Here is a 26,008-nt window from a genome sequence, read left to right as displayed (position 1 = left end):
TTGGGGAAATTTATAATGACCATGAATTTGACTGGAACTCCAATTTGCTGATCCCCTTTCAAGAGGTAAACCCTTATTTGAAATAAGACACCTAATTGTCAGTGATGATATATATATAGACCCTCAAATCTGCACATATAGTCATTTTAGGCATGAAAAATGTTTAAATGAGTGTTTTCCAGTTTGTATTCATGCACAATTACTACTGAGACTGCACTGTCTGTGAAAATAGTTGGAATTTTTGGGAATAGTTTTAAGCCATTTTTTTTTCAAATTGGGATTCTTCTCCAGGGGAAAAAGCCTTTATTCTCCGGTAATTTAAAGTCAAATGAAACCTCAAATTAAAAAAAAATATGCATATGTTTTTTTTAAAATTAAATGGATAGTTTTCATTATAAAACTTGCGTACATATACTTTTTTCTGAGGAAAATTCTTTAATTTGTCCACATTTAGAAGAAGTTTTCTTATTTTTAATTGCTTGCTGCCAGGAAGCAATTCGCCGACATATTTTCCGTATGCATAGTGACCTAAGCGTGACCCTCCTCGTAAAAATCCGGTGATAGCAATATGCATGAATCTGTCATTAAAATAAACGATTACCTGATTGTACATGTTAACCCTTTCGCCGATGAGTCCCGGTTTACCGGGATTCACGCTTCAGACAACTGACGACGAGTCCCGTTTTACCGGGATCGGAATACATCTTTTATGTTTCCCGCTCAAAACAGTGCAAACATGAGTTATCTTTCTTTGATGAATACCCGGATAAAAGTCAAAACATGGCGCTTCCGTTTGTTGAAAACCGTGTCAAAATCAGACGAAATTTACGGAATTTACGAGAATTTGAAATGAGGGAACATTTTTTTTGAAAGAATATGGAAGAATTGAAGCCAAACTAGTATACTTTTTTGACATAAAATGTCGTTTTATGTACAAAACACTTGGAATGGACATCGTTCAGTGTGAGGAATTTGTACAGCCTCATAAAATTTTTCAAAAGTTTGCCGTTTTGGGTTAAAAAATTACGATTTGGGGTCAAAGAGCAGAATTTTGAGAATTTCACCTAGATAATGCCGAAAATTTGAAAATTTGAATATTTTATGAGGAAAAAATTATCAAAACATGAATAAAACTGTTAACATGGTGTTAGTGAATGAAATAAATACACAAATAACTACAAACAAGTTTTTATTGACATTTATTATGAAAATCTCCCACTTGAGAAATAGTAGCCAGGGAAGCCATCGTCTCAGAGTAGCTTCTGTCTGGGCAGCAATCGGTGAAAGGGTTAAACACGTGCTACATACCCATGCTTTTTGTTGATTATTTACTATATGGTGACAATCGGTAAACTTCGGCTTCAAAACACTGCATTTAATGAGTAGCCATATTTGTTAAATCATAACAGACAGATAGAAAAAAAATTGACGATTTTACGATATGTTTGAGTAAAAAATGATAAAATCGTACACAGAGGACTAAGTTTATGATATATACATGCATTGGTTCAAGAATTGGATGAACATTATTTTTCACCAGTCACTCGTTTCTTATGACTTTAAGGCAAACAATATCAATGTACATTTAGTTATAAAACTTTGTCACATTTAATATATATCAAATCAGTTCTTTATTTCATGCTTTATTGCAGAAACTTTAATCAATAAATCAATTTTTTGAGACGTTTCGGCCATTGGCTTTGTTGGTTTATTGATACAGTTATATAAAGTATATTCCCTATTTGAATTTTTAACAAGAAACTTATCATTTAAAGGGTGTTAATAATTAGCTCAAAGTGATGAAAATATAAAGATTATTGGTGTAAATTTATGTAAAGTGAACAAACAAACATTTATGATCAGAAAATGTCTAGCAAATGTTGAAATTGATAATTGCGATGGGATTTAGATGACAAGTACCTAGTATGATTCTAATCCTTTCAAAATTTTTGCAGTTGTATATATTTATGTGTCCAAATTTGCACCAACTGTTCAGGGTACGACCTCTGCGGTTGCTTCAGGCTGCACTCAGCAAAGCATTATATTATTAAATTGTCAATGCTTAAGTGTTCTCTTTTTCATTTGTAGAGAGCAAAAGAAATGGTCATGGATTTATTAGCAGAGAAGGAAATGGAAGTAAGTATATATATTTAAAACAACTAAAAACCTCTTTAAATCATTAGATTCCATAGCAAGTTCAAGATGAACATAATACAGTGTGTTAAGGTCAGATAGATTGTACATATAATATATCATGAAACCCAACACATTTGGTATAAAAAAATAATGCGGGTAATAACTATGGCTGCCACTGATTACTTAGATGATTTTGATTGTTGACAATGCACATAATTAGAGCCCGTATGACCATTGATTTGTCAGATGGGTGTCGTCATGTGCTACATTAATGTAAGATATCGCTAACACCATAAGGATGTGTATTCATTCTGTGAATGGGGTTTGATAGTAGACCTTACAACACTTTATCAAAAAACAACTAAAATTAAAGAAGCATATGTATTTAAAGACGATATTTTTTACAAGAAATAAATGCCCCCCCCCTTCACCCACTCAACCCCACACACACACACACATGTATCTAAAGGACCCTAGGTAAGTCAGTTGTGCCTCTAAATTTTCTTTAGAAAAAAGAATTATTTAATTTAAGCTTCATCTCCACTTTACAAAGTTGTTTCAATTTAAACACAAAACTTACATTTGATTATGATGAGATTTTTGTTTTGTTTTCAAGAGTTATACTGTAGTAGAGGTTTTTCTGTGGTCACCAGGTTAAGCAAATATGTTAGTTGAAGCTTTTAGTAAGATGTAGACAATTTCATAATGATGAATTGTTCCCTTATAGAGAATCAATATTTATGTGCATTATACACAAGATTTTTTATTGGTTGGACTCTTTTAGAGAAAATTAACTCCAAGGATCATTGATCATATCACAATTTCTTGTGGACTGCAATATTGTAAATTTTTGGCCGAAAAATTTGAGAGCTAATATTCCTGTACCTTTATAAATAGAAATCTACCATTTAAGATAATTGCATCCCATTAATTCAATATTTCTTAATAGTCAAGTTGCACTTCAAACTTAAAAAATCAACAGAAAATGCACATAATTAGAGCCCATGTGACCATTGTTTTGTCAAATGGGTGTCGTCATGTGCTACATTAATGTAAGATATCGCTAACACCATAAGGATGTGTATTCATTCTGTGAATGGGGTTTGATAGTAGACCTTACAACACTATCCAAAAAACAGTTTTAAGGAAGATGCATATGTACATGTATATTAAGTAGAATTTTTTTTTAATAATAGAAATAAATATCTGACTTATGCCCCCCTTCGATGAGATGCGCTTAGGGTGATTAGTTCTACTTCCTTAAAGATAAACTTTTTGGGATCCTCCTTGGAAAATTTTATGACCCAGGAAAAAAAGAAAGTCCACAAAATAAATTTAAGTATTATAGTTGAGTACAGTCTGTAACCACACTTGTAAAAGTAATTCGAAGAAGAATCAAACTTTTTTATTTGAAATATTTACTCAAATACAAAATGTTTTATTGTCATTATTTATTGAGAATTGCATAAGAAGCTTTAAACTCTGGAATTATTTAAAAAAAAAATCCTGCTTGAATATTCTGGAGTATTTTAAAAGTAAAGAGCCAAAACTACCAAGATACTGCAAATGATTTGAATATGCATTTGCAGAAAATGCACATAATTAGAGCCCATGTGACCATTGTTTTGTCAAATGGGTGTCATCATGTGCTACATCAATGTAAGATATTGCTAACACCATAAGGATGTGTATTCATTCTGTGAGTGGGGTTTGATAGTAGACCTTACAACAACCATAACACTTGTCATTAACTCTTATTGAAAAATTACAATTAATAGGCAATACTTATCATCAGCTATGATGGGTTAATTTTTGAAGGTCTAAAATGGCAATTCAACACTTGTATTCCATGCTCTGGTGTTTTTTATGCTCCATTTATGGGCATTATGTTTTCTGGTCTATGCGTCCGTCCGTCTGTCCCGCATCAGGTTAAAGTTTTTGATGAAGTTTAAAGTTCAATTAACTTGAAACTTAGTACACATGTTTCTTATGATATGATCTTTTTGATTTCAATGCCAAATGAGAGATTTTTATACGACCGCAAAATTTGAAAAATTTTTCGTCGTATATTGCTATCACGTTGGCGTCGTCGTCGTCGTCGTCTTCGTCGTCGTCCGAATACTTTTAGTTTTCACACTCTAACTTTAGTAAAAGTGAATAGAAATCAATGAAATTTTAACACAAGGTTTATGACCACAAAAGGAAGGTTGGGATTGATTTTGGGAGTTTTGGTCCCAACATTTTAGGAATTAGGGGCCAAAAAGGGCCCAAATATGCATTTTCTTGGTTTTCGCACTATAACTTTAGTTTAAGTGAATAGAAATCTATGAAATTTTGACACAAGGTTTATGACCACAAAAGGAAGGTTGGGATTGATTTTGGGAGTTTTGGTTCCAACAGTTTAGGAATTAAGGGCCAAAAAAGGGCCCAAATAAGCATTATTCTTGGTTTTCGCACAATAACTTTAGTATAAGTAAATAGAAATCAATGAAATTTTAACACAAGGTTTATAACCACAAAAGGAAGGTTGGGATTGATTTTTGGAGTTGAGGTCACAACAGTTTATGAATTAGGGGCCCAAAAAGGGGCCCAAATAAGCAAATACAAGGTTTATGACCATAAAAGGAAGGTTGGGTTTGATTTTGGGAGTTTTGGTCCTAACAGTTTAGGAATAAGGGGCCCAAAGGGTCCAAAATTGAACTTTGTGTGATTTCATCAAAAATTGAATAATTGGGGTTCTTTGATATGCCGAATCTAACTATGTATGTAGATTCTTAATTTTTGGTCCCGTTTTCAAATTGGTCTACATTAAGGTCCAAAGGGTCCAAAATTAAACTTAGTTTGATTTTAACAAAAATTGAATCCTTGGGGTTCTTTGATATGCTGAATTTAAAAATGTACTTAGATTTTTAATTATTGGCCTAGTTTTCAAGTTGGTCCAAATGGGGGTCCAAAATTAAACTTTATTTGATTTCATCAAAAATTGAATAAATGGGTTCTTTGATATGCCAAATCTAACTGTATGTAGATTCTTAATTTTTGGTCCAGTTTTCAAATTGGTCTACATTAAGGTCCAAAGGGTCCAAAATTAAACTAAGTTTGATTTTAACAAAAATTAAATTCTTGGGCTTATTTGATATGCTTTATCTAAATATGTACTTTGATTTTTGATTATGGGCCCAGTTTTCAAGTTGGTCCAAATCAGGATTCCATATCAAGTATTGTGCAATAGCAAGAAATTTTCAATTGCACAGTATTGCACAATAGCAAGAAATATCTAATTGCACAATATTGTGCAATAGCAATTAATTTTCAATTGGAGTTATCTTTCTTTGTATAGAATAGTAGTTGATAATATATGTTGGAAATTTGCCAGACATGACTATGATGTCATTTTCTATTTTTATTTGCCAATAACTTTACGTAAATAACTTCATTGGAAATTTGCCAATATAAAATGTTGCTGATGAAGCTTTTTTTCCTTATCTTATCTAAAATGTTTTTAGATAATGTATGTTGGACATTTGCCAGACATGACTATGATGTCATTTTCTATTTTTATTTGCCAATAACTTTATGTAAATAACTTCATTGGAAATTTGCCAATATAAAATGTTGCTGATGAAGTTTTTTTTATTGTTTTATACAATAAACAATGTATATTCACTTTTACTACCAACCAATCTTTACCATTCAGTGATAACAAGCACTTTATTTTACATTTTAATATTTTATGATGTATTTAAAAGAGTAGTTATTGTTGCAAACTCCATTAGAAATTTGAATTGATATCAGTTTTGGAGAAAGGGAAACGGGGATGTGAAAAAAAGGGGGGGGTTTAAATTTTTCTCATTTCAGATTTCATAAATAAAAAGAATTTCTTCAAACATTTTTTTGAGAGGATTAATATTCAACAGCATAGTGAATTGCTCAAAGGCAAAAAAAAACTTTTAAGTTCATTAGACCACATTCATTCTGTGTCAGAAACCTATGCTGTGTCAACTATTTAATTTTAGATTTAAAAAGTTTGAAGAAGAAATCTTTAATTGATTTGTAAAATCTTGACATTTGTTTTGTGTAAAAAAAAACCATGTAATGTCAAAAATTTGATCACAATCCAAATTCAGAGCTGTATCACGCTTGAATGTTTTGTCCATACTTGCCCCAACTGTTCAGGGTTCGACCTCTGCAGTCGTATAAAGCTGCGCCCTGCGGAGCACCTGGTTTCCCATTTTCACAATCAACTGAACATAGAAAATGATAGTGCGGATGGCGCATTCGTGTACTATGGACACTTTCTTGTTTCACTATAGAATGATTCAAACAAGTCTTGCAGGAAATTTCCAGGGAACAGGATTTTTGACTAAATTAATTTAAGTAGTATTCCAGTTATTGTTTGAGGATTGTACAGGAGGTTATTGGCTAGCTCAGTGTATCCTAAACTGTCTGACTGACAAAATGTCAGACAAACCCGATTACAGTTTTGCAGAGACTGCTAGCTCTAATTAGGGCCCCGCCAAAGGCGGGTCCCCTATAGTGATCAGTCTGTCCGTCCGTCCGTCCGTCCATAACACTTTGTGTCTGCTCCATATCTAGAGAACCATTATGATTTCATACTTTATACTTTACATGTTTATTAACCACCACCAGAGGGCGTGTCATGATGTATGTACAACTTCCTAGGTCAAAGGTCAAGGTCAAAAAACTTTGGTTTCAGTTGACAACTCTGTGTCCTGTGGTGAAGATCGTGTCCGCTCTATATCTTGAGAACCGTTATGATTTCAAAGTTTATACTTGACATGTATATGAACCAACACCAGAGGGTGTGTCATAATTTATGAACGACTGCCTAGGGCAAAGTTCAAGGTCAAAAACTTTGGTTTCAGTTGACAACCCATGTCCTATGGTAAAGATCGTGTCCGCTCTATATCTTGAGAACCGTTATCATTTTAAAGTTTATACCTGAAATGTATATAAACCAACACTAAAGGGTGTGTCATAATTTATGTGCAACTTCCTAGGTCAAAGGTCAAGGTCAAAAACTTTGGTTTCAGTTGACAACCCCATGTCCTATGGTAAAGATCGTGTCCGCTCTATATCTTGAGAACCGTTATCATTTCAAAGTTTATACTTGACATGTTTATAAACCAACACCAAAGGGTGTGTCATAATTTATTTACAACTTCCTAGGTCAAAGGTCAAGGTCAAAAACTTTGATTTCAGTTGACAAACCCATGTCCTATGGTAAAGATACAATTTTTTAATGCACATTATTCACAGCGGGGCCCACAGAGATGGCTCCCATCTCAATGATATCTAGTTTCTTCTGTGCTATAATTTATGAATATTTTCAATGATGCTTTTCAAACCTCACTATGTTGTTGCAATTGACAAAATGGAGGTCAAGTTTAATACTTATTTTCAATGTTGTTCAGGAGTAAATTATGGTCCTTGATTGACTTGAAAGTGGCATTTCTGTTGTTTCTGTGCAACAAGCTAACTGTTTTAACCAATTCTTTAAGCTCCTATTATTTTGTCATTGATGAAAAAAAGGATATGGAGGTGCAGTACAAATAGACAGTTTTCAGTGTAAAAAAAATATTCTAGTTGACAGATTTATAACTGAAGTCGCCGTCCGTGATGATAACATTAGTTTCTTAAATATTGAATCAACTGATAACAGCAGTTATAATGAAAGCCAAATGCACATAATTAGAGCCCATGTGACCATTGTTCTGTCAAATGGGTGTCGTCATGTGCTACATTAATGTAAGATATCGCTAACACCATAAGGATGTGTATTCATTCTGTGAATGGGGTTTGATAGTAGACCTTACAACAATTAAACACTGGCCATAAAACTATTTGGAAAAATTAAAATAAAAAGGTAAAACTTTTCAGCTATGGTGGATTAAGTTTTAAAAGTCTTAACTGTCTAAGATAGTAAGTTAACACTTGGGATCAAGAATGGTTTCACTCAAAGAGTCATTCACACAATTTGCCAAGAAAAACCCTTTGAACCAAAATCTCTAAATTTGAGGATTCCAGTTAATGTTTGAGGTTTGAACAGAATGCTAGCTCCAATTGTTTCTTTGCAATAATTTGTGAATAGTTTTAATGGTGCCTTTCAAACCTTGGCTTTCTATTTTGATGCAAATGAAGAAATGGAGGTCAGGGTTAATAAAAATGATTTTCACGGTCATTCAGGAGTAACAGTCCTTGATTGATGTGAAGAGTGGCATATCATACACAAAAAATTATAGGTGTGTGATGGATACTTTAGTTGTCTTATTAAATCTACTTATCTGTTAACCAAAGATATAATGACCCAAATGCACATAATTAGAGCCCATGTGACCATTGTTTTGTCAAATGGGTGTCGTCATGTGCTACATTAATGTAAGATATCGTTAATACCATAAGGATGTGTATTCATTCTGTGAGTGGGGCTTGATAGTAGACCTTACAACAATTAAACACTTGCCATTAAACTCTTATGGACAAATTAAAATAAACGGGCAATACTTATGATCAGTTTTGAAGGTCTATGATTGTAAGTCGTTTTGAAGGTTTATAATTGTAAGTCATCACTTTTATGCCAATCTCTGGTGTTAGTTTTTTTTTCACTCTTTGGATCTAGAATGGTTTCAATCAACAGTCATACAGAACATTTTCAAACTTGTAAGATTTTTAACTAAATTCATTATTTAAGTAATTGTTTGAGGAGTGTACAGGAGACTGGTGACAAGCTTCAATTGGTTCAGTGCTATAACTAATAAATGTTTTCAATCATGCTTTTAAAACCTCACCATTGAGTTGTCTTCATTGCTTTAACATGGACTCTAATAAGAGATTAATATCTTTAGTCTGTGATGTTTACTTAAGTTGACTAATTGAATCAACTGATAAATGTTGAAGCAAAATGCACATAATTAGAGCCCATGTGACCATTGTTTTGTCAAATGGGTGTCGTCATGTGCTACATCAATGTAAGATATCGCTAACACCATAAGGATGTGTATTCATTCTGTGAATGGGGTTTGATAGTAGACCTTACAACACTTGTTTCAAATATGATTATATCTACATTAAATTTTTACTACAGGATTATTTTAGTATGAAGGTTAGCATTGCCTAGTCTAACAAAAGTAGATCCCTCAATGGGGGTTTAAAAAATAGTTACATTAAATAACTTACTTGCATGTATATATTTGATGTGTATGACACTAATTGATTACATCTATTTTTAGTCTATGGGAGGTGGATATGGCAACTTTGGTGGTCAGAATTCCAGCGGGTCAGAGGTAAGTTTTATTCTCCATTTTGATAGTAGACAAGTTTATTAATAATAAAAAATGCTGTAATCTTTTACCCAGCTTGCAATTCATATTCAGAGAAAAAAAGGTCTTGATCTTCAGATAAAGTTAAACATGCGAAAGAAAGCAGAAAAAAACTGAAACAACAGTTCTGGACACATCTAATTGAATACTGGGTATCAAAAGTTAGTTGAAGAATGAAATAATTGTATCAAAAATAAATCTGGACTAGTTCATAAACCACACACTAAAGATATATACCAGCCAGTCTTTTGAAATGTAATCTTAAGATTGCTACAAATCATTTGTCATTGAGACTTGATATTAGATAAAAAAAAAATTGTGTTTGAAGTTAATTTGAACCACTCCTGAAGTTTAAACTTGTAAGAAAATACCCTTGAATAGCCGTTGGTTCTCCGAAACATGTGCAAGGAAGGAATGATATATTTTATGAATTAGTAGACATGTAGATAACTTAAAATAATTCACTTCTTAAGGATATAAATATGTGATTTTTTTCTATGTAGATTCAAGTTCCAAGAAGTGCAGTAGGAATTGTTATTGGAAAGAATGGAGATATGATCAAGAAAATCCAATCAGAGACTGGTGCTAAGGTTCAGTTTAAACCAGGTTTGTAGAAATTAAGAGGTGAAAATGTAGATATAATGCAGAAAGAGAAATCTAATCTGAGACTTTTATTTTGCTATGATTCAGAAACAGGCATGGCAGAATATGAAATGTTTAGCAAGGATGATTTGATTTGGAAATATGATACCAAGTTAACCAATTTTATTTGACTGAAGTGAAGTGTTTGAAACCTGCCCATATTTTAGGATAAATAGAAATATGATTTTTTTTTTTAAATTAAGAAAAAAAAGAAATGTTTACCTTTTGTTCATCTGCATTCAATTTAGATTAAGAATTTCAAAGTAACTATCAATCATCTTATTTTCCTTACATGATTTATGATAGAAATAAATGGTTCAAATAATATTTTGAAGGTTGTACATGTGCAGTCGTGTTTCCCTTGTATTATAGTCAATGATCAACACACCATTTTGAAGGTTGTACATGTGCAGTCGTGTTTCCCTTGTATTATAGTCAATGATCAACACACCATTTTGAAGGTTGTACATGTGCAGTCGTGTTTCCCTTGTATTATAGTCAATGATCAACACACCATTTTGAAGGTTGTACATGTGCAGTCGTGTTTCCCTTGTATTATAGTCAATGATCAACACACCATTTTGAAGGTTGTACATGTGCAGTCGTGTTTCCCTTGTATTATAGTCAATGATCAACACACCATTTTGCACATTTTTGCTTGTAATCTCATTACAAAACTGCACATTTTATCAGAATGTGTAAAATGTTTCCCTAATTTTCAGTATCCATCGATGAACTTTTAAAATAACTGAAGTTTCTGTTGAATACAATTTAGTTATAATATAAAGTAGCAATTGATAATCAGATAAAAAAAAATGAATGTTTGTAGATGATGGTAGAACTGATAACCGAGTATGTACTATCAGTGGTGCATCAGATAAAGTACAAGCTGCTATCCAGATGATCCAGCGGTTGTTACCAGACGAGGTCAGTATCTCCATTATAGAAAATATATGTATAAGCTAGATCAAGTACTTTGGCAGTTGGTAATTAACAAGAATCATAAATTTATCTTGGCATCCATCTTATTTGCTTACTATAACAATGACATAAAATGTTTACCAAATAAAATATATGCACCCTGTGTAGTTCAGAATAGGTTAAAAGTAACTTCAGTCTTTCAAGTATTTGACTTTCAAAATTTATAAGCCTCAACTCCTTAGACACTTACGCATTGAACCAGGAAATCTGGCAATCAACTGAATTACTTGTTTCCATGTTACAAGAATTATTAAAATAATCTGACAAACATCAATCTGAAAGTCACAATCTCTTTCAACAATAGCAGGATACAATAAGACAATACAATTACATATACATACCATACAGATATTGCTGAAGTTTAATTTATACACCTATAAGATAAAATGATGCCAGAATTAATAGAATTCATGCATACTTATGTTTTTTTGTTTTTTTTTCAATTTTAATATGATATTCAAGAAGTGTTTTTATACGACCGCAAAAATTTTAATTTTTCGTCGTATATTGCTATCACGTTGGCGTCGTCGTCGTCGTCCGAATACTTTTAGTTTTCGCACTCTAACTTTTGTAAAAGTGAATAGAAATCTATGAAATTTTAACACAAGGTTTATTACCACAAAAGGAAGGTTGGGATTGATTTTGGGAGTTTTGGTCCCAATATTTTAGGAATTAGGGGCCAAAAAGGGCCCAAATAAGCATTTTCTTGGTTTTCGCACTATAACTTTAGTTTAAGTAAATTGAAATCTATGAAATTTTGACACAAGGTTTATGACCACAAAATGAAGGTTGGGATTGATTTTGGGAGTTTTGGTTCCAACAGTTTAGGAATTGGGGGCCAAAAAAGGGCCCAAATAAGCATTAGTCTTGGTTTTCGTACAATAACTTTAGTATAAGTAAATAGAAATCAATGAAATTTAAACACAAGTTTTATGAACACAAAAGGAAGGTTGGGATTGATTTTGGGAGTTTTGGTCCCAACAGTTAAGGAATTAGGGGCCAAAAAGGGGCCCAAATAAGCATTATTCTTGGTTTTCGCACCATAACTTTAGTATAAGTAAATAGAAATCTATGAAATTTAAACACAAGGTTTATGACCATAAAAGGAAGGTTGGGTTTCATTTTTGGAGGTTTGGTCCCCACAGTTTAGGAATAAGGGGCCCAAAGGGTCCAAAATTGAACTTTGTTTGATTTCATCAAAAATTGAATTATTGGGGTTCTTTGATATGCCCAATCTAACTGTGTATGTAGATTCTTAATTTTTGGTCCCGTTTTCAAATTGGTCTACATTAAGGTCCAAAGGGTCCAAAATTAAACATAGTTTGATTTTAACAAAAATTGAATCCTTGGGCTTCTTTGATATGCTGAATCTAAAAATGTACTTAGATTTTTGATTTTTGGCCCAGTTTTCAAGTTGGTCCAAATCGGGGTCCAAAATTAAACTTTGTTTGATTTCATCAAAAATTGAATAATTCGGGTTCTTTGATATGCCAAATCTAACTGTGTATGTAGATTCTTAATTCTTGGTCCCGTTTTCAAATTGGTCCACATTAAAGTCCAAAGGGTCCAAAATTAAACTTAAGTTTGATTTTAACAAAAATTGAATTCTTTGGCTTTTTTGATATGCTGAATCTAAACATATACTTAGATTTTTGATTATGGGCCCAGTTTTCAAGTTGGTTCAAATCAGGATCCAAAATTATTATATTAAGTATTGTGCAATAGCAAGAAATTTTCAATTGCACAGTATTCAGCAATAGCAAGAAATTTTCAATTGCACAGTATTCAGCAATAGCAAGAAATCTTCAATTGCACAGTATTGTGCAATAGCAAGCAATTTTCAATTGCACAGTATTGCGCAATAGCAAGAAATCTTCAATTGCACAGTATTGTGCAATAGCAAATATTTTCAATTGCACAGTATTGCGCAATAGCAAGAAATATCTAATTGCACAATATTGTGCAATAGCAAGAAGTTTTCAATTGATTGGAGTTATCTTTCTTTGTCCAGAATAGTTGTTGAATCAACTTAAATCATTGTTTTATACAATATACAATGTATATTCACTTTTACTACCAACTGATAAATTAAAACAATCTTTACCATTCAGTGATAACAAGCACTTTATTTTACATTTTAATATTTTATGATGTATTTAAATGAGTAGTTATTGTTGCAAACTCCATTAGGAATTTGAATTGAGATCAGTTTTGGAAAAAGGGAAAGGGGGATGTGGAAAAAAAATGGGGGGGGGGGGGTAAATTTTTCTCATTTCAGATTTCATAAATAAAAAGAAAATTTCTTCAAACATTTTTTTGAGAGGATTAATATTCAACAGCATAGTGAATTGCTCAAAGGCAAAAAAAATATTTTAAGTTCATAAGACCACATTCATTCTGTGTCAGAAACCTATGCTGTGTCAACTATTTAATCACAATCCAAATTTAGAGCTGAATCCAGCTTAAATTTTGTGTCCATACTTGCCCCAACTGTTCAGGGTTCAACCTCTGTGGTCGTATATAGCTGCGCCCTGCGGAGCATCTGGTTACAGATCTTATGGCATGTGTTTAATTTCTTATCTCTCTTTTAGGATGGTGATTTCCCATTTCAAGGTGGAATGGGTAGAGGCTTTGGTCGTGGAAGAGGGGGACCTGGAGGAGGAAGAGGTGGATTTGGGCCAGGGGGTGGCCGTGGAGGAGGAAGAGGAGGTGGTGGCGGCGGAGGCATGGGAGGTTTTAATGATGAAAACTTCTTCCCTGTGCCAGCTGACAAATGTGGCTTGGTTATTGGAAAAGGTAGGACTTCTTGATACATTTGCTTAATTTTATTATACATGCAACGTCATTATTTCAATGGTACGTAAAAAATTCTCTCTTCCTTTTATTTCTAAATTGAAAACTTTTCAGCAAGTTAAGAAAAATGTGATTTAAGGTCAATGTGAAATAAATAACTTGAAATTACAAATAATTTCAGTTAAATCTTTCAATATCATTGATAAAGAAATTTAATTGTCAAATGGAATTTTAATCAGTAGTCATGTTTTGAACAAACCAATTGATGAAAAAAAATTGTTAATCTAGGTAGTTATCATGCAATTCACACCCGAGAAGTTTTAAGTGGTCAAGATGACAGGTATATAGGAGCAACTGGCCTTCATTATTCCTATAGGCCCCATCATTTCTGATAGTAAATTTGTTTTTATGCCCCACCTACGATAGTAGAGGGGCATTATGTTTTCTTGTCTGTGCCTCTGTTCGTCCGTCCGCTTCAGGTTTAAGTTTTTGGTCAAGGTAGTTTTTGAAGAAGTTAAAGTCCAATCAACTTGAAACTTAGTACACTTGTTCCCCATGATATGATCTTTCTAATTTTAATGCCAAATTATAGTTTTGACTCCAATTTCATGGTCCACTCGGAAAATGATAGTGTGAAGTTCAGGTTAAAGTTTTTGGTCAAGGTAGTTTTTGATGAAGTTAAAGTTATATCAACTTGAAACTTAGTACACATGTTCCCTATGATATGATCTTTCTAATTTTAATTCCAAATTAAAGTTTTGACCCCAATTTCACGGTCCACTGAACATAGAAAATGATAGTGCGAGTGGGGCATTCGTGTACTATGGACACATTCTTGTTTAAGAACTATTACTGATTGACATATATTATATTATTAGGTGGAGAAACAATCAGACAGATCAATCAACAGTCAGGGGCCCACGTTGAATTGCAGAGAAACCCAGGTCCAAATCCTAATGAGAAGGTATTTGTTGTCCGTGGTAACCCACAACAAGTTCAACAAGCTGTTCAAATGATAGCAGAGAAAGCTGGAGTTCCAGTGGTATGTTCTATTGTTAAAATTTCATAACTTGACTATTTTTCTTCTGCAAAAATAGAAGTGTCAGTGTAATAACTTTTATAGTTCTAAAAATTGTAAAAATATTATTATTTTGAATATATTAAGTCTGATATATATTGATTCTGAATTAATGAGAAAAAACTTGCTGAGACCACAGTAAATAGAAGACTGATCTGGATTCTGAATTTGTGACAAAATATTTCCGAGACTGATAACCATAGTATATTTAAATGTTAGTACTGTTTAAATAAATTTATTTCTAAACTAGCAAGTGAGTAAAGTATTTGTTTGTTACAGGGTGGTGGTCCTGGAGGACCTGGTCCAGGTGGTCCACATGGTGGTATGGGTGGACCCGGTGGTCCTGGAGGGTATGGAGATCAGTTTGGTGGCAATGGTGGTCCAAGTCCAGGAGATCAAGGCCAGTTTGGTGGTCCTGGGTAAGCATGCCATTAAGTTCAGTTTCTGTAATGAAATTTGTACATTTATTTCTGCCGCATGAGCTTGAACCAAAGTTTTGTGATAACATTATATTTGCTGCAATTTACAAAATTATATTGAAATGAATAATAGAAATCTTTTTATACGACCGCAAATTTTGAAAAAAATTTCGTCGTATATTGCTATCACGTTGGCGTCGGCGTCGTCGTCGTCGTCCGGCGTCCGAATACTTTTAGTTTTCGCACTCTAACTTTAGTAAAAGTGAATAGAAATCTATGAAATTTTAACACAAGGTTTATGACCATAAAAGGAAGGTTGGTATTGATTTTGGGAGTTTTGGTCCCAACATTTTAGGAATAAGGGGCCAAAAAGGGCCCAAATAAGCATTTTCTTGGTTTTCGCACCATAACTTTAGTTTAAGTTAATAGAAATCTATGAAATTTTGACACAAGGTTTATGACCACAAAAGAAAGATTGGGATTGATTTTGGGAGTTTTGGTTTCAATAGTTTAGGAATAAGGGGCCAATAAAGGGCCCAAATAAGCATTTTTCTTGGTTTTTGCACAATAACCTTAGGTTAAGACAATGGAAATCTATGAAATTTAAACACAATGTTTATGACCACAAAAGGAAGGTTGGTATTTATTTTGGGAGTTTAGGACCCAACAGATTAGGAATTAGGGGCCAAAAAGGGACCCAAATAAGCATTTTTCTTGGTTTTCGCACTATAATGTTAGTATAAGTAAATACAAATCTATGAAATTTAAACACAAGGCTTATGACCATAAAAGGAAGGTTGGTATTGATTTTGGGAGTTTTGGTCCCAACAGTTTAGGAAAAAGGGGCCCAAAGGGTCCAAAATTAAACTTTGTTTGATTTCATCAAAATTGAATAATTGGGGTTCTTTGATATGCCGAATCTAACTGTATATGTAGATTCTCAACTTTTGGTCCCGTTTTCAAATTGGTCTACATTAAGGTCCAAAGGGTCCAAAATTAAACTTAGTTTGATTTTGACAAAAAATGAATCGGTTGGGTTCTTTGATATGTTGAATCTAAAAATGTACTTAGATTCTTGATTATTGAAGTTTTTTTGGTCCAGTTTTCAAATTGGTCTACATTAAGGTCCAAAGGGTCCAAAATTAAACTTTGTTTGATTTCATCAAAAATTGAATCCTTGGGGTTCTTTGATATGCCAAATCTAACTGTGTATGTAGATTCTTCATTTTTGGTCCTGTTTTCAAATTTCAAATTCTACATTAAAGTCCAAAGGGTCCAAAATTAAACTAAGTTTGATTTTAACAAAAAATGAATTCTTGGGCCTCTTTGATATGCTGAATCTAAACATGTACTTAGATTTTTGATTATGGGCCCAGTTTTCAAGTTGGTCCAAATCAGGATCTAAAATTATTATATTAAGTATTGTGCAATAGCAAGTCTTTTCAATTGCACAGTATTGTGCAATGGCAAGAAATATCTAATTGCACAATATTGTGAAATAGCAAATTTTTTTTTAATTAGAGTTATCTTTCTTTGTCCAGAATAGTAAGCAAGTAATATCCTATTTGTGCAATAGCAAGAATTTTTTTTAATTGGAGTTATCTTTCTTTGTCCAGAATCAACTTAAATCTTTGTTATATACAATATACAATGTATATACACTTTTTACTACCAACTGATAAATTTAAATAATCTTTACCATTCAGTGATAACAAGCAGTTTTTTTACATCTTAATATTTTATGATGTATTTAAATGAGTAGTTATTGTTGCAAACTCCATTAGAAATTTGAATTGATATCAGTTTTGAAAAAGGGAAACGGGGATGTGAAAAAAAAGGGGGGGGGGTTAAATTTTTCTCATTTCAGATTTCATAAATAAAAAGAAAATTTCTTCAAACATTTTTTTGAGAGGATTAATATTCAACAGCATAGTGATTTGCTCAAAGGCAAAAAAAACCTTTTAAGTTCATTAGACCACATTCATTCTGTGTCAGAAACCTATGCTGTGTCAACTATTTAATTTTAGATTTAAAAAGTTTGAAGAAGAAATCTTTAATTGATTTGTAAAATCTTGGCATTTGTTTTGTGTAAAAAAAAAACCATGTAATGTCAAAAATTTGATCACAATCCAAATTCAGAGCTGTATCATGCTTGAATGTTTTGTCCATACTTGCCCCAACTGTTCAGGGTTCGACCTCTGCGGTCGTATAAAGCTGCGCCCTGCGGAGCACCTGGTTGGAATTTTCATTTATTTTGGACAGTCATGATATTGTCAAATTTTAATCACAGAATTCTGTTTTAAGAATTCCTAGACTTTTAGAATTAAAAAAATGTAAGGTCAAAATAATGCAAACCTCCAAAATGATTTTTTCTTGGCATTACTGAAACATAATTTTGTGGAATTTTTGCCAGGCCAAATGATGGAGGAAATAGTCCTTATGGTGACCATTATGGTCAGTCAGGGTAAGTCCTTGTTCAGTTGATCACGTTTTTTTATTCTTTAGATATGTTTTGACTAACACATTGTAACTTTACATAGATTAAATGGCAACTTGAAGAATTGGTCTTCAAAACTCACATTATAAAATATGTATGGGTAAAAAAAGAACACGAATATGAGCTAAAGTGTTACACTGAACCTTTTAATTTTATAGCTTTTAACTAACCTTTGCTTGAAAAAGTCCTGATAGGATTAGTCTCATGTGAAGAAAAAAAAGAAAGAATTTCTTCAATTTCTTGTTTTGAGCTCAATAATTGTTTTTAGAAAGTGAAAGTGTTGAAAAGCTTTGATATAGTGTCGATTTAATGGTTTGAAATTAAAGTCAAGTTGTGACAAATTAATATTACACTTATTTGTTAGAAATGTAACACACAGGTCTCTTGAAAATTATCAATGGATATTGATGTTAAAAATAATTTCATGACAATTAAGTTAACACGATACCAGTTCTGTGATTTTTCAATACATATGAGATGTGTGGAGGAATATTTGAGTTTGGAATTTGATCAACTAATTTCTGTAAGTTATAGCTCAATTTTGAATAGGGAATAACTGGTATTTTGTTTTGAATCAGTAGTAAATATTAATGAGATGAACACACTTATAATCGCTTTTGTGTTTAATCACTACATTTGAAGTGTCTACCTTGGTTCTGTAGAATAGTGCTATATAAAATGTTTATAACTAAATGTGGAAACAAGATATTGAATTTTATTTGATTGGTAGCCTGCTTTATAACTAGAACAAACATTACCTTGTTGAGAATTTTTTGTGAAAACACTATATAGATTACAAGGATTTTATGATGAAGTCCAAATCACTCTTTCATTCTATACAATTTCTATTTGATGATAACCCATTCTTTGAAACTAGTAATCAAAGTGCTGCTTAAACATACTTGACCACCTTGTTAAATTAGTATGTACTTCATAAAACCTTGGATGGTCTTTGCAACATGTCTGCATCAACTTTTCAATTCATTACAAAAAGTTAATTATTACCGAAAAATATAAACAATCAAAACCATATACATTTTGTGGTGATTTTTTGTAAAATTCTGTGACAGATTATCAGGGTTCAATTTTTTTAGATTGTAAAATTTAATTACATTTTTCTTTTAACAGTGGTCAACCCCCTCAACAGTATGGTGGACCTCAGGGTGGCCAAGGAGGCTGGGGAGGAGGCGGTGGTGGTGGTGGTGGTGGAGGAGGAGGAGGATGGGGTGGTGGTGGTAACAGTTATGGAGGACCCCAGGGTGGTCCTGGATATCAACAGCCTCAACCTCAACCATCTGGAGATCCAAATCAGAGTGAGTTAATAGAAACTACTGAAAATAAGTATGAAACTAGGTAGAATTTAGGATGACTTGTAATTCCAATGCTATTGTAGGTTTGAGATCTAACAACAAGTATGATAGGAAATGTCTATGCCCCTTAAATAACATTTATTTTAGTCTGAACTTGTTAGGGTTGAGAAGTAGTCATTACTGAACATGAACATCAATGTACCAAATTTCATGGTAAACTACCTTATCCTAATGTTAAACCCGATTTAAAATTTGCAATTTAGAGGGGGGGGGGGGTAATGAAAATTGTACATTTTACTTCCTGGTCTGTTTTGTCCCTTGGTCGATACCATGTCGGGTCAGGTTTCAGATGGTTAACCATCAAATTGTGTCGGCATCAGCTTGTTAACTACGTATACATGTTTATTATGGTGTGAACTTTCTAAGATATATGCCAAATTAAGGACATTAAAATTCACAAGGCCAACATTAAAAATATCTTTGTTTCCCCTCTCCCGACTGAGGTTGTTAGGGTATGGGTAGGTAGGTAGGCAAATTATTTTATTTTATTCCTTGATATGGTTTTCTATATTGAATTTGTACGGTAAGGCTCAAGTCAAGAAAAGTGGGGTATTCCCTGTATTCTAATTCAGTGTACATCCCAGTTTTCAAAAAAACAGTATATAGGGACCTGCTTTTTTTCCTATTCGTTTAATGTAATGAAATCTACAAAAGCGCACATTCTACTTGTGATAATAATGCTTAATGATAGCAAGCGTTTTTTTTAGTTAAAAAATCAAGCTTATTTCAAGTCTTAATTTGATGCATAACTCACAACAAAACAATTCCTTTGTTCACCAATTCATACCTTGATCATCAATTATGAGATGACAAAAAGATACATGTATGTTAATCACTTGGGAATTAAAATTCAATGAATAAAAATTTTCAATAGAGGTGAACATTATTCAGTTATGTTCAGTTACACCTGGATCATGCAGCTTGGTCAATTGATTCCTAAACAAAGATTTGTATGTTTTTCGAGTTCTAGAAGAAACAAGGCTTCACTTTATATTCATGTTTTGTATTTCCTTATATACTTTTAATAAGTATTTACGAATTCTACTGATGCAGGGTCGGTCGTGAGATGGGAAACAAACAATATTTTATTTTTGGCCCAATTAAGTCTAAATCAAATCCCAAAGGTGTTAAGAAAAGTCTTGTTCCTTTTCTGGATGTCTTGGTCATGATTCAGAATTAATATACCTTAATTTCACATTAAAAAAAAGTATTATGTTTGAGAAAGAATTATAGCTGTGTTAACACATTCTGTACATTATTGCTAATTACATTTAAGTACTAGTACATTATAAGCCAAAAGAATCAGTCTAAAAATTTTGATGGGGTATAATACAACAAATAATGGTTCAAGAAATTAGAAATACTTCAGAATTAATAAGCCTTTTTTGAAATTTTGTTTATTTGCTTGAGCTTTAATTTACTAGTAGTTGTACTTATGACCTTGACCAATCAGAAGAGGAAATTGCATTGCTTTAAAATAAATAATATATGTAACAGGTAAACAGGCTCAAGATAACGCTGCAGCATGGGCTGCTTACTATGCCCAGTTCTACAACCAGACTCCCTATGCTCAGTATGGTGGACAACAGTTTCCTGCAGGACAACAACCCCAGCAGCAGCAACCTGTTCAACAGCCACAGCAGCCAGCTTCTCAACAACCTTGTTAGTGGAACAACCTCACTTTCAATAATTATCTTTATGTTGTAAAAATTTAAAAATGAAGACTGATTTTTTTTTTTCTCTCGCTATGATTGATTGAACCACAAATACAGTAGGAATCACTTTCTAGAACGCTAGTTTTTTAAGAACAATTTTATTTATATGTTGTAGCATTGATTTCGGGGTTGATTCTATTTGGCTTTACTGGGGATTTTTGCTATTGTCGCTTCTGATTTTATCGTTATAATTTCTAGATTAAACATGTTGATTGGCACCAGCCATTTCTTCATTTTATTTTCATGAGTAAAATCATTTCTAATCATTTGGCATGCAACATTACTAAGTTTGTGTAATAAGATAGGATATCGGGTAGATTAATTTAAAACCAACTAGAAAATTCCCCAAAATATACCCTCAATTGTCTCAAAACTTTGAGAGATAATCAGTTGGTTCAAAAATACTTGAATGTAATGTTTTTTCTTCCAGCGGCCATCAACCCACAAACTGGGCAGCCAGATTACAGTCAAGCATGGGCAGAGTATTACAGACAGCAAGGAATGTTTACACAGGCACAGATGGTCTTACAACAAGCTGCAGCCTTACAGGCAGGGGCAGGTGGTCACCAGCCTACACAGCCTCCTCAGTAAATTACTAGTAACAGGTACAATACTACTTTTATTATTAGATATAAAAAATATTTGTTTTTTCCACTTGATTATTAGATCTAAAAAATATTTGTCTTTTATTTATTGTTTTATTTATTCTTTCCACACTAAATGTAGTATTATGTAATTGATGTCTACAATCAAAGGCTCTACATTATGTCATCTGTTGCTTTTATAATAAGTTGAAAGTGTTGTGATTAGATTGAGAAACAATTTATATAAAAGTATAGAACATATCAATTATTTGTAACCAAAAGCATCTGAATTGGAAGATGAATTTATTCAGGAGGGTTCCAAACAATGTCAAGTAGAGATGTTTACACTTGAACAACTCATTGATTAATTTACAAAATTTAGCATGAATATAATGGAGAGAGAAAAAAAAATCAAGATGAAGAGAACTGTTAATAGTAAATGATTCATTTTCTTTCATTTTAGGAATCGAATGGCAATATTTTGGTCGAGACTTTTATATAAGACTGTTGTGAAAGAATCATCATATTTAACATCCACACAGAAGACATAGGCTACTATTGAAAAGTGCTCATCTTGACAATGAACTTTTAATTAAGACTTTTGTATTGGGGTATTCTTTAATTTGTTAAAATTGTAAGTGCATTTTTCTATATAAAGTTGTTTTCTTATTGATAAAAGTATATGTTTATTGCCATTTCATGTTGCAAATTGTGATTCATTATTTTATGTAAAGAAGAGTATTTTATTATCATTGATGATCATTTTATCTTGATGCCCTTGTATTGTATATGATATAAAACATTTCTGTACTTCAGTGCCAAATTTGCATGAATTTAGGATACCCCAAAGCAAGTCTCTCTTTTTTTCATTGTCAGGGATTATTTTTTTTTGTCTGTCATAAAATATAGTTGTAGGACATAGTTTGTTTTATACTTTTTAGACAATACATTCCAAATGGTAAATGCTTATTTTTTTGTTTCTTGAAAATATTGCAATTTATTCACTGTTATTTATATTATGTATTCTTGAAAATTATTTTGCATTGCAATCAAAACTCTTAATATTGATCGTGAAAGACTTATTCTTTTTATTTTGTGTTAGTTGTAGTTTTTCAGAGAAAGACACTTGTTTAATTTTAATGAAAATAATGTGCATTGAATTTATTGCTGTTAAAAGATTTCATATTGATATCATGTTTTACTTGAAATGTTAAAAGTATTTTAAAGAAGATAATAATGCCTTTTGAAATGATAGAGATATATAATTTCATTATTTTGTTGAAATGACTTTTTGAATTGTTTTTTTACATAATGAATTTGCATTGCATATGATATAAATGAAAACTTTTTCGTATTGATATATTTTCCATTGCATATTGGTCGTAATGATTATTTTAGTTTCACTTGAACAATGAATTTTTAAACATTTGAAATATTGATATTTTTTTGCCATGTCTTATTGAAATACAAAATGTATGTTTCTAGTATTATTATAATATGATGCATTGAAAAAACATGTCCAGGAGAGGTAACCTCCCTTTAACTAAGTGAGATTACCTCTCTTTCTTTGCTTAAAATGATGATTATATCCAACTATATTATTGATGTCTGTTAAATTGATGATGATGATACCCATGTGTTGATGATGAGACTTCTATTATGCATTGCGTTGTTCATATATATTGAGATCGTCGATTCTTGTTGCCATAGAAGCTGGTCCCCCAAAGCCTCCTGCCCATTGGTCATCGTTGTAAATAGTGTGTTGTATATCCCATACTTATTCAGGTTTTCCTTTATTGGACCTTGCGCCAAGATATTGTTTATGTATGAGCTGTTGGTGTTAAATAATTATTAGTATATTCTATCTAGGTGATTTGACCATTAATCTTTACATAGTTCTTAGCCATTTTTTTCTTGATATTTGCTTGGTATATGTTGTTTTTAATTTGTAATTGGTATTCACAGATACACACAATCATCCATGTTACCTTAACTGATTGATCACATTGAATGTCTTTTTTATATAGAGTAATGATAAAAGCATTTTAATAAATAACTATGTAAACCCAGTGATAACTATCTCACATGTATTTCTTTTGTGCTGTGTATATGTATACTTTTTTACCCTCAGAGGGTTTCATATGTCTACCTGAGAATAGGTATGGTTATGTGACAAAAATAAATATGTTTTAAAATGAACTTGCTTTTATATGATTGCTATGATTTGCCTCTATTTATGTAGATTGGGACAGGAATTGGCATTGACAGAGACTGTAATGGAGAGAGAAAAAAGGCTGCAAATCGATACTAGTCCTGACCAAAAATGGCCTTTGTTTGGAGAAAATTATGGACATAAAAATATTTATGCATGAAATTGAATATCTATGGCATATTTGTTACTTGCTTAAAATTCATTGAAAATTTTTGTGAATGATTGTTGAATGATGCCTTTTTCAGACTGTTTTGTGCCATATTTTGCAATCTCGTTTATTAATTGACATTCTTATGAAATTTGATATTTGCATTGACAAAACTGTATGTTGCTTTTAATATGACAAAATCATCACTGCCATAATTTTATATATGACATATGCCACTTTTAGACCAATTTTAAATGCCTTTTTATATGCTCATTTCTGATTGATATCTTGCAAAATATTTATTTATTATATGCAAAATGTCCATACAAATACTGCATAATTAAGAAAAATATAGATATTTTTATACACATGATTTTGTTCCTTTCAAAAGGTAGTTTGAAGTTTGAATAGATTTAACTTATTGCTGGATTAACAGCAATAATGATAATCTCATCCAAGAGAAGAATTCATCACTTACATGTATAGATTTAACTTGTTGCTGGAGTAACAACAAAAATGATAATCTGATATCTTCCGAGAAAAATTTAGTTTTCCCAGATAAACAAGTCATGGAATGGAGGTGACTATATTGTACCCTCAATGTCAAAAGTCTGATGTTATCTTCCAAGGCCTTGTCATTTCATCCATCTTGGTTCTTACGTTTTACATAATACATGCTCCTGATTTGAGTATGACTTCACTTTGAAGTTTTCTTATACCATTGAGCATGGGAGTTTTCTAGGCTTGTATAGAATGGAATGGAATAACTTGTTCACTTAGATTTATAATGAGTGTACTGTATAAACAATTTTCATACCTGCTAGGCAACTATTTCTTGTTTGGTGAGTAATTAACCTCGAAACGCACCAATTCAAATGCTCTATTTAAAAAAACACCGAACACAACATATAAAACCAACTCTTAGACAGGAGTGTCTAAGAGTGATTGATCTGAGTTCTCTAAATCACCTTTAGAAAGAAAGTCTTAATTTTTAATTGAGCAGTCTTAAATTACAACCCAACTTAATGCATTCACCTGGCCTGTCCCTTTTGTTTCAATCCAAATTTTGTTGGGTACTATTGAGCAGGACAACTTCATATTGGGTCATTGATGAGTTTAAATGCGAGCACTAACCTGTTCTGCTGTTTACCTACTTTCTGTTGGCATTAATTTCTGAAATGAATTTAGAAGGGTATAGAATTTTGTCATCTCTGATTCTACTGAGCAAAATGACAATATTTCCAATATCTTGACAGTAATGTGTCGCCACATTAGATCTGTTGGACACCACAGTTTTGAAAATTTAAATTAGACTGGAAGCTAGGTCTCTAATTCATAGCCATAAATTTGATGCCTGCAGCAGACGGTACATTTTTAAAACAAGATACCTTGAGGATGATTAAGGCTAAGGTTGGGTTTTTTTACCCAGTAGTTTCAGAGAACATTTTTGCAAAAGACTACAAAAATAAAAATTGACCTTGTAGGACAATAACTCCTTATTGGGTAAAATGATAATTTTCGTATTGCTTACTTTGCTGAATAATTTTACTGTTTACAGTTTATCTATTATATATACGAGATAATAACCAAAAACTGCAAAATTTCCTTAAAATTACAAATTCAGAGGCAGCACCCTAACCCAACAACGGGACGTCTGATGCGTCTAAAAAATTCAGCACCGATAGATCTTTACCTGATGGAACAATTTTATCCCCAGTCAGATTTACTCTAATTGCTTTATTTTCGGAGATATAAGCTATGTTTTCATTTAGCCATGATGGTCATCTTGGATGATTGGCGGGGTCATCAGAAACTTTAAAACTAGATACCCTAAAGAAGATTTAGGCTAAGTTTGGTATTATTTGGCTAAGTAGTTGCAGAATTTTTTTTTTGTAAAAGTGAATGGACGCCAAGTGATTAGAAAAGCTCACTTGGGCCAGGTGAGCTTAACAAGTTGAGATTTACCAGTTTTCTTACAATAACTCTAAATTGCTTTCAGCAATTCCCATGAAACTTTGGTGAATTGTTTATATTGATTGATGATGTAAGCTCCCTTTTCTTTTTCATAAATTTCTAATATGACATTGAGAAGT

At 32.3% G+C, this 26,008-nt stretch overlaps 1 protein-coding gene across 7 annotated transcripts in view; it reads left to right on the top strand.

Annotated features, from left to right (window-relative positions):
• LOC143064272 (far upstream element-binding protein 1-like) overlaps positions 1 to 23,754 on the top strand; it is a 36,827-nt gene extending 13,073 nt beyond the window's left edge. For 5 of the 7 annotated variants that reach the window (XM_076237004.1, XM_076237003.1, XM_076237002.1 and 2 more), the window contains 12 exons: positions 2,089 to 2,136; positions 9,387 to 9,440; positions 9,980 to 10,082; positions 10,948 to 11,045; positions 13,691 to 13,895; positions 14,771 to 14,934; positions 15,250 to 15,389; positions 17,803 to 17,853; positions 19,015 to 19,199; positions 20,754 to 20,918; positions 21,402 to 21,576; positions 22,019 to 23,754. In XM_076237004.1, the coding sequence (XP_076093119.1) occupies positions 2,089 to 2,136; positions 9,387 to 9,440; positions 9,980 to 10,082; positions 10,948 to 11,045; positions 13,691 to 13,895; positions 14,771 to 14,934; positions 15,250 to 15,389; positions 17,803 to 17,853; positions 19,015 to 19,199; positions 20,754 to 20,918; positions 21,402 to 21,562 (1,374 nt within the window). In that variant the 3' untranslated portion in view covers positions 21,563 to 21,576; positions 22,019 to 23,754. The remainder of the gene's footprint in view (positions 1 to 2,088; positions 2,137 to 9,386; positions 9,441 to 9,979; positions 10,083 to 10,947; positions 11,046 to 13,690; positions 13,896 to 14,770; positions 14,935 to 15,249; positions 15,390 to 17,802; positions 17,854 to 19,014; positions 19,200 to 20,753; positions 20,919 to 21,401; positions 21,577 to 22,018) is intronic. The other 2 variants (XM_076237005.1, XM_076237008.1) reach the window with 2 other exon arrangements.
• Positions 23,755 to 26,008: the final 2,254 nt, after the last annotated feature.

The sequence above is a fragment of the Mytilus galloprovincialis genome, chromosome 2 (genome assembly GCF_965363235.1).
Source record: "Mytilus galloprovincialis chromosome 2, xbMytGall1.hap1.1, whole genome shotgun sequence".
Taxonomy (NCBI): Eukaryota; Metazoa; Mollusca; class Bivalvia; order Mytilida; family Mytilidae; genus Mytilus; species Mytilus galloprovincialis.
This window is presented reverse-complemented; position numbering and strand designations above follow the sequence as displayed.